Consider the following 10,431-nt stretch of genomic DNA (forward strand, 5'->3'; position numbering starts at 1 on the left):
TCTAACTTTGTAATCAAGTTATTATCCTTGGTCAAGTGTTGACCTGCTTGCGCATGTGGACGCTGACGTTCCAGAATTTCTTATTAGGAGAACTTGTTGCAAGTTTGACAAGTCCTTTGTAGCAGTTCGAACCCCAACTCGATCTTCAGATATTCAACGAGTTCGTTAAACAACTACGTCCCACTAGGCCACTACCAGCAACTGTTCAACGCATCCGTGCTACTTGCAGTACTAGTATATTAATCCATGCGCACAAACAGTCTATTTACAACAAAGACTGCTGGTAGTGAATAATTTGAGACCTTTTTTGTTTGCGAATCAATTTGAGACCTTTTGTTTGCGACTGTGCCATGCGAACTGTACTAGTATTCCATTTGTATGATTCATCAAGCAAATGGAACAACCGTATTTTGTAGACAGATGCTACTCTACTATACTGCACTACAAGTGGCATGGCGCCAAGCCGCCAGCACGTGTTGAAAGCGGCAACTGATTTCTGGCGAAGAAACTGAACTGATCAAGGAGTATCGCCTTCTACAACCAGCACGGAGCAGGTGACTGACTGCTGTGTGCGCGCGCCAACCGTTCTCCAACCATCTTCTTGCGCAAGTTCAATAGTTGCAGGGAATCCTAACCACTCCGCCGTCCTTTGGGCCAACAGTAAAGAATACAACGGATCTTACAAAATGATAAGTAAAATTATCACTAGCAGTACAAAAATCTCAGTTCATCGGTTGCATCGCAAGTTTGTACAGCGACCTCTTGAGAAATTTCCCCGTGCTCCAAGCTGCTAGCCTTGCCTGATCCGTCCGGCCGGGGGAAAGTACTCACGGGTGTCGCGTGACGGAGGAAGCGACGGCGAGACGCCACCGACGATCTCTCTGCTGCGCCGAGCATATCCTGTGATCCAAAACAGAAACAGGGGCGAGACGTGGCCACACACTCCAGAAACTGAAATAGAAGCAGCAAGTTGTTTTTTTTTTTTTTTTGACATAGAAGCAGCAAGTTGTTGTGGCAACTGGCAACCAACAATCATCCATGGTGGATAAGCCAAACCAGACGCATGTTTGTATGTATGTCTCCATTTAGTCACTCATGTATATATATCCAAAACCATATATAGGGGCCTTATACACATCGGAGAGGACGACGAACTATACAATCTCTATATACACTGGCAGTATGTACTATGTACACTGGACGGGCAGTGTCTCCCAGCCTGATCCCACCGGCTTCTATTATTTACAGCGGTGAATTATTAGGGGAATTTCTCCCGGGTTTTCTTTCCTATGCACAGTATGTACTATGTACGAGTAACTCGCGGCTATGGCATGTCGACGCTGTTGGTTGGTTCACTGGCGGCTGTCGCCGGAAAAGGAGACGCTGGAGAGACGGCTGGGCTGGGGGCGGGGGTGAAACCCACCGGCGGCGCGTCTCTGGTGCAGCGACTTCTGGGGCGGTGAGAGCGCCCTGCGGACCAACAAACGGCTACCCGCGCCGGAGCCGGTCGAGACGACGGCGGAAGGCGGCGGAGAAGGCGGGGAGGCGGGCTTCTTGCTGTGGATGTGGCCGGCCGGGGCCTCCTGCGTGCGCTCCTTGTGGCGGCTGCAGCGGAAGGATCCCGGATGATTCGTGGGTGAACACATGCATGAGCGACGGCTCTTGACGGCGGCGGCAGACGCAGGCGGTGACGAGACGCTGACAGAGTTGGCGGGCGAGCGGACGGCGGGGAGGTTGACGCGATTGGGGGAGGCGGATCCATAGTTGGGAATTGGTAGGACCGGCCCGCTGAGCCGGGTTGCAGCTGCATTAGCCATGGGAGGTCAGAGATCAGAGACTGTGAGCAGTTGGAATATCGGGTGTGGGAAAGGGGAGCTACAAGGGAGTGCCTTCGTGGGTATATAAAGGGAGGCAAACCAGCCACAGGGGCACTTCGGTAGTTTCGCGTGATTTGGTGAGAGTCGGAGTTTCCAAGGTTTATTAAGCAAACTAAACAGTCACGATGGCAATTTTATCCACGGATCCGGGTATCCACGGATATTCGACCCGCCGGGCACGGGTATGGAGGGTTGGTTGTGTCCACGGATTTCATGGGGCGGATATCCAATAATTCATGGAGCGGGCACGGGCAGAGCTTTTGCTCCATGGATATTCGATGGATATCCAACTGACATGTGGGACCCACATGTCAGTGACACATGCGATTTTACCTACGATTGGCTGTCTTTTTTAGGCCCAAATCACCAAATCCTTAATTTAAGCCTTAATGATTTTATACTCTAAATAATCACGGAACCGCCTTGTGATGGTAGGGCTTCCGCCGGCCGCATTGACTGTGGATCTGCGTTGATTGCTCCGCCTCCTCGGTAATGTGATATATTGTTGCTTTGATATTCCTATGAATTGTCGACATAATTATGGTTGAAATGCTACTGAAATAATGTCGAAATCCTGCCAAAATATGCATGTTAGCTTATTATTGAGGAAATGCAAGTGAAATATTGCTGAAATGGTACTCAAATTTTATGGGCGTGGATATCCATGGATATCCAGGTATCCATCGGATTTGGATTTGGGGTGACATCCATGCCCATGGATACTTTCGTGGGCGGGGCAGAGTGAGGTTGATGGATTTGGGCATGGATCTAGTTTTCCTATATCCGTCCAAACCCGCTCCATTGCCATCCTTACTAAACAGGGTTATGAGAGTAAATCGGTGGGCGGCTGTCCCCTGGGCCCGGACGGCAGCACACCGGAACGGGTCGTAGATTCAGGTAAGGTAGGTCCACTGCCCTAATATTCTTGGGTTCCATAAGCCAACTTCTTCTGAAAATTTCTTAGCAAAGTTCCAGTCAATTTCTAGCATCACAAACTAAGTACTGAGTACCGACTGAGTGTATCTTTTAGCACGTAATAAATAAACACGTTAACTTGTCATGTTTTGATTCTTTGAATAGATATAAACTAGAGGATACCCCGCACCATGCTGCGGAAAATTTTAGCCAACATGTAAAAATTTAAAATTGATATATAAAACAACTAACTAATAACCTTGACATAATGTTTTAAGTACATAATTTTTTCTAGCAATCTTATGGGTATCGGTCGTATTATACTTGATATACATATAGGAAGTTAGATTACTTGTGAAAGCATGGCTAAAGCCAGATATATATGAAGCATTCAATTTGGTTAGTCTACAATGTCATTGCTTTTATTCGAGAAACCGAGAACGGTAATATGGGAAATCATAGACCAACGGAAAACATACGCACTGAATTTACGTGCTTCTTCTCCTTGTTCAAAAAGTGGAGGTACAGTCCATATATATAGAACTTAGACTCTATGTAATTGTTTTCGGATGTAGATTGTGCAGTCATGAAAATGAACACCATGGCTGAATGCTTCTCAAAGACAATAAAGAATCGGACAGCTTATTCTAACCAACAAAAACATTAGTATACATGAAAGTAATAAAACATACTATTATCACCGAGGACTTGAAATTAGCTGGCTGGGTGACTCCAGAATCAGTAATGTCAAAATCCTAATTCATGTCCAACATGCCTAACAGAGCAAAAACAAATTCATGGCACAGGAGAAGTCATATAGAATCTGGAGAAGAGGAAGGAAGATTCACTGTTTGTGGCGGAGATTCGGAACATATAATGAGCTGTGGTGGAAAAGATGGAAATGGAACAACTCCATTGCTTAAGCGAAGAGGTGAGAGCAGATGTTATATAGCTTGCATTGGTTTCTCTTGCGTGGGGAAGATGAAGAAGACGGAGCAAATCCATCAGTGTCTTTTAATCTGTCCCATGCATTGAACCAAATGAGATGAACCGGAAGTGTAATTAACAGAAGATAAGTGGCATCGAGTCGGAGGAGAGGAACACTCCGTGCAGGAACGGGAAAAATAAGTGATGACGTATCAGTTGTCTCAAAGCAGATGTAGCAAATCATCTTGATCCTTTGTGCAACTAATTAAAAGCCTGATGGTTTGCGGAGACCAATATCAATTGAACGCACACATAAATGCCTTGCATGTTGGGACGGTTTGATGAGATTTTACTCATCGGTTATAATTGTGGGGAGGAAAAGTGCCTTACGCCTGGTGACTTTCCATAGTTATAATCATTTGAAAAAATTAAAAACAAAGGTAATGGCATGGCAGGCTGCAGGTTAGAATTGGCCGAACAGACTCGGTGAGGTGGACACCTTGCATGTTGAGAGAAATCACCTTAGTGAGTTGCTCCTATTTAGGTATTATAGATAAAATGGCCTAACTATTTCTCACGCGACTAACTAACTGATCCACCAAACCGGCACGGAAAAAAATAAAATGCAGGCGATCCCAAGACGCCGGCTAGGGTTCACTTCCCGTCAGCTAGCATTGCCGCCAGTCCGCCCTGGCTCGTATGGCCTCTCAGGCCATGAAGGGTTTCCGTTTGTTAATTTAGCAAGTTCTTATGCCTTCGTTAGGATGGTTAAGTGGCAGCAACATATTGGCGTAAAAAAGGTGCTTCATGACATATCCCCGCTCCCGTGGTATGTTTAGTGTCATCGGCGCCTGGAGTTCTGTGTCCATCTGCCCGACGAATCTAGTGATATCTCGTTTGTTTTTTCTTTGTTGGGTGGTTGCAAGTTAGGTTTTTCTGATCTATAGTTCTCATCCTTGGCGATGATTGTTGTTCAAGTGCGATGGTTTTTTGGAGTTTTAGCATGACGACTTTTCCTCTATATATCACAACAAACTCTTCTACGACAAGTTTTTCTTAACTTGGTTAGGGAGGGGCAAGGATAGCGGCGCTCCTTCAACTCGCTCTTGTGCATGTAGTCTTCGCTAGGTGGTCAAATGATGTATTTGTATTTTTCTACGTTCTTTCTATTACAAACAATGATTATTAATAAATTGGTAGATTATTTTCGAACAAAATTATCAGCTGACTTACAGTTAAGCGAGACAGTCATGTGACATCATCATGATTATTACGAATCATATCTAATAGTCCTAGCATTTACAAATCATGTTGTAACTATATCTAGCATGAACCATGGCGATATTCTATGGTCTAGAAGTTGACTGAGAATTAAGCTAATTCTCCATCGACTCAAAAGAAACAAAACCGTAAATAATAACACACCTAGTTAAAAAAAAGGCCAGAATGAACACGTATTGTGCATGTTATATGAACAATTGTTGCAGGTATTAGGTTTAATATATTTTCATACCTAAGAGGACAAGCGATCATTGAGGCGGCTCTAAGCTCATCTAAGGTCCCTGATACGCGTACAGCACGCGTCCGTTGGGAACCCCAAGAGGAAGGTGTGATGCGTACAGCGGCAAGTTTTCTCTCAGTATGAAACCAAGGTTTATCGAACCAGTAGGAGCCAAGAAGCACGTTGAAGGTTGATGGCGGCGGGATGTAGTGCGGCGCAACACCAGTGATTCCGGCGCCAACGTGGAACCTGCACAACACAACCAAAGTACTTTGCCCCAACGAAACAGCGAGGTTGTCAATCTCACCGGCTTGCTGTAACAAAGGATTAGATGTATAATGTGGATGATGATTGTTTGCAGAAAACAGTAAAACAGTATTGCAGTAGATTGTATTTCAGTATAGAGAATTGGACCGGGGTCCACAGTTCACTAGAGGTGTCTCTCCCATAAGATAAACAGCATGTTGGGTGAACAAATTACAGTTGGGCAATTGACAAATAAAGAGGGCATGACCATGCACATACATATTATGATGAGTATTGTGAGATTTAATTGGGCATTACGACAAAGTACATAGACCGCTATCCGAGCATGCATCTATGCCTAAAAAGTCCACCTTCGGGTTATCATCCGAACCCCTCCAGGTATTAAGTTGCTAACAACGGACAATTGCATTAAGTATTGCGCTTAATGTAATCGGTAACTACGTCCTTGAACATAGCACCAATGTTTTATCCCTAGTGGCAACGAGCACATCCATAATCTTAGAGATTTCTGTCACTTCCCAGATTCACGGAGACATGAACCCACTATCGAGCATAAATACTCCCTCTTGGAGTTACAAGCATCTACTTGGCCGGAGCATCTACTAGTAACGGAGAGCATGCAAGATCATAAACAACACATAGACATAACTTTGATAATCAACATAATAAGTATTCTCTATTCATCGGATCCCAACAAACGCAACATATAGAATTACAGATAGATGATCTTGATCATGTTAGGCACCTCACAAGATCCGACAATTAAGCACAATGGGGAGAAGACAACCATCTAGCTACTGCTATGGACCCATAGTTCAGGGGTAGACTACTCACACATCACTCCGGAGGCGACCATGGCGGCGTAGAGTCCTCCGGGAGATGAATCCCCTCTCCGGCAGGGTGCCGGAGGAGATCTCGGAATCCCCGAGATGGGATTGGCGGCGGCGGCGTCTCGATAAGGTTTTCCGTATCGTGGCTCTCGGTGCTCGGGGGTTTCGCGACGGAGGCTTTAAGTAGGCGGAAGGGCAGGTCAGGGGGCCACACGAGGGCCCCACACTACAGGTCGGCGCGGCCAAGGGGCAGGCCGCGCCGCCCTAGGGTTTGGGCGCCTCGTGGCCCTACTTCGTCTCCTCTTCGGTCTTCTGGAAGCTTCGTGGCGAAATAGGACCCTGGGCGTTGATTTCGTCCAATTCCGAGAATATTTCGTTACTAGGATTTCTGAAACTAAAAACAGCAGAAAACGACAAGCGGCACTTCGGCATCTTGTTAATAGGTTAGTTCCGGAAAATGCACGAATATGACATAAAGTGTGCATAAAACATGTAGATAACATCAATAATGTGGCATGGAACATAAGAAATTATCGATACGTCGGAAACGTATCAGCATCCCCAAGCTTAGTTCTGCTCGTCCCGAGCAGGTAAAACGATAACAAAGATAATTTCTGGAGTGACATGCAATCATAACCTTGATCATACTATTTGTAAAGCATATGTAGTGAATGCAGCGATCAAAACAATGTATATGACATGAGTAAATGATACGTCTCCAACGTATCGATAATTTCTTGTGTTCCATGCCACATTATTGATGTTATCTACATGTTTTATGCACACTTTATATCATATTCGTGCATTTTCTGGAACTAACCTATTAACAAGATGCCGAAGTGCCGATTCTGTTTACTGCTGTTTTTGGTTTCGAAATCCTAGTAAAGAAATATTCTCGGAATTGGACGAAATAAAAGCCCGGAGGCCTATTTTCTCACGAAGCTTCCAGAAGTCCGAAGGAGAGACGAAGAGGGGCCACGGGGCGCCAAACCCTAGGGCGGCGCGGCCCCCCTTGGCCGCGCCGGCCTGTGGTGTGGGCCCCTGCGCCGCCTCTTGACCTGCCCTTCCGCCTACAAATAGCCTCCGTGACGAAACCCCCGGTACCGAGAGCCACGATACGGAAAACATTGCTGAGACGCCGTCGCCGCCGATCCCATCTCGGGGGATCCCGGAGATCGCCTCCGGCACCCTGCCGGAGAGGGGAATCATCTCCCGGAGGACTCTACACCGCCATGGTCGCCTCCGGAGTGATGAGTGAGTAGTCTACCCCTGGACTATGGGTCCATAGCAGTAGCTAGATGGTTGTCTTCTCCCCATTGTGCTATCATTGTCGGATCTTGTGAGCTGCCTATCATGATCAAGATCATCTATATGTAATTCTATATGTTGCGTTTGTTGGGATCCGATGAATAGAGAATACTTGTTATGTTGATTATCAAAGTTATGCTTATGTGTTGTTTATGATCTTGCATGCTCTCCGTTATTAGTAGATGCTCTGGCCAAGTAGATGCTTTTAACTCCAAGAGGGAGTACTTATGCTCGATAGTGGGTTCATGCCTGCATTGACCCCTGGGACAGTGACAGAAAGTTCTAAGGTTGTGTTGTGCTGTTGCCACTAGGGATAAAACATTGATGCTATGTCTAAGGATGTAGTTGTTGATTACATTACGCACCATACTTAATGCAATTGTCTGTTGCTTTGCAACTTAATACTGGAGGGGTTCGGATGATAACTCGAAGGTGGACTTTTTAGGCATAGATGCGGTTGGATGGCGGTCTATGTACTTTGTCGTAATGCCCAATTAAATCTCACTATACTCATCATGATATGTATGTGCATTGTCATGCTCTCTTTATTTGTCAATTGCCCAAGCTGTAATTTGTTCACCCAACATGCTGTTCGTCTTATGGGAGAGACACCTCTAGTGAACTCGTGGACCCCGGTCCAATTCTCTTTACTGAAATACAATCTACTGCAATACTTGTTTCTACTGTTTTCTCTGCAAACAATCATCTTCCACACAATACGGTTAATCCTTTGTTACAGCAAGCCGGTGAGATTGACAACCTCACCGTTTCGTTGGGGCAAAGTAGCTTGGTTGTGTTGTGCGGGTTCCACGTTGGCGCCGGAATCTCCGGTGTTGCGCCGCACTACATCCCGCCGCCATCAACCTTCAACGTGCTTCTTGGCTCCTCCTGGTTCGATAAACCTTGGTTTCTTCTCGAGGGAAAACTTGCTGCTGTGCGCATCATACCTTCCTCTTGGGGTTGCCCAACGAACGTGTGAAATACACGCCATCAAGCTCTTTTTCACGGCGCCGTTGCCGGGGAGATCAAGACACGCTGCGAGGGAGTCTCCACTTCTCAATCTCTTTACTTTGTTTTTGTCTTGCTTTATTTTATTTACTACTTTGTTTGCTGCACTAAATCAAAACACAAAAAAATTAGTTGCTAGTTTTACTTTATTTGCTATCTTGTTTGCTATATCGAAAACACAAAAAAATTAGTTTACTTGCATTTACTTTATCTAGTTTGCTTTATTTACTATTGCTAAAATGGCCAACGCTGAAAATACTAAGTTGTGTGACTTCACAACCACAAATAATAATGATTTCTTATGCACACCTATTGCTCCACTTGCTACTACAGCAGAATTCTTTGAAATTAAACCTGCTTTACTGAATCTTGTCATGAACCATCAATTTTCCGGTGTTAGTTCTGATGATGCTGCTGCCCATCTCAATAATTTTGTTGAACTATGTGAAATGCAAAAATATAAAGATGTAGATGGTGATATTATTAAACTAAAATTGTTCCCTTTCTCATTAAGAGGAAGAGCTAAAGATTGGTTGCTATCTCTGCCTAAGAATAGTATTGATTCATGGACTAAATGCAAGGATGCTTTTATTGGTAGATATTATCCCCCTGCTAAAATTATATCTTTGAGGAGTAGCATAATGAATTTTAAACAATTAGATACTGAACATGTTGCTCAAGCTTGGGAAAGAATGAAATCTCCGGTTAAAAATTGCCCAACCCATGGACTGACTACTTGGATGATCATCCAAACCTTCTATGCAGGACTAAATTTTTCTTCGCGGAATTTATTGGATTCAGCTGCTGGAGGTACCTTTATGTCCATCACATTGGGGGCGGCTACAAAACTTCTTGATGATATGATGATAAATTACTCTGAATGGCACACGGAAAGAGCTCCACAAGGTAAGAAGGTAAATTCAGTCGAAGAATCCTCCTCCTTGAGTGATAAGGTTGATGCTATTATGTCTATGCTTGCGAATGATAGGACTAATGTTGATCCTAATAATGTTCCGTTAGCTTCATTGGTTGCACAAGAAGAACATGTTGATGTAAACTTCATTAAAAATAATAATTTCAACAACAATGCTTATTGGAACAATTCTATTAATAACTATAGGCCATATCCTTATAATAATGGCAACGGCTATGGTAATTCTTATGGAAATTCTTACAGCAATAATAGGAATTCACCCCCTGGACTTGAAGCCATGCTTAAAGAATTTATTAGTACACAAACTGCCTTTAACAAATCTGTTGAGGAAAAACTCAATAAAATTGATATTCTTGTTTCTAGAGTTGATAGTCTTGCCTCTGATGTTGATCTTTTGAAATCGAAGGTTATGCCTAATAGGGACATTGAAAGTAAAATTGTTACTACAGCAAATGCCATCCAAGTTAGAATTAATGAGAATATAAGATTAATGGCTGAGCTGCGTGCTAGGTGGGATAGAGAAGAAAATGAAAAACTAGCTAAAGAGAAGAATATAGCTAAAGTTTGGACTATTACCACCACTAGTAATGCTAATGCTACACATGTTGCTGCACCTCCTACTCATACTAATAAAAGAATTGGTGTTAGCAATGTTTCCACTTCTAATGCAAAGCGCGAAAAACTGCTCGAAACCGCTAAAGCTGCTGAAAGCTGCCTGCGATAAAGCTGCTGAAATTTTTTCCAACATTGGGGATGATGATCCCATTGCTTTAGATTATAATGGTTTGAATTTTGATGATTGCCACATCTCTGAAGTTATAAAGTTCTTGAATAATGCTTCATTTGAGATGACTGGCCCCTGGC

General features: G+C 44.1%; 1 protein-coding gene across 1 annotated transcript; it reads right to left on the reverse strand.

Annotated features, from left to right (window-relative positions):
• Positions 1 to 1,049: 1,049 nt before the first annotated feature.
• On the reverse strand, positions 1,050 to 1,859 carry LOC124688735. Its single transcript, XM_047222374.1, has one exon. The coding sequence runs from the start codon at positions 1,815 to 1,817 to the stop codon at positions 1,353 to 1,355; it is 465 nt and encodes a 154-aa protein (XP_047078330.1). The 5' UTR covers positions 1,818 to 1,859; the 3' UTR covers positions 1,050 to 1,352.
• Between the last annotated feature and the right edge of the window lie 8,572 nt (positions 1,860 to 10,431).

Source organism: Lolium rigidum, chromosome 2 (genome assembly GCF_022539505.1).
Source record: "Lolium rigidum isolate FL_2022 chromosome 2, APGP_CSIRO_Lrig_0.1, whole genome shotgun sequence".
NCBI lineage: Eukaryota > Viridiplantae > Streptophyta > Magnoliopsida > Poales > Poaceae > Lolium > Lolium rigidum.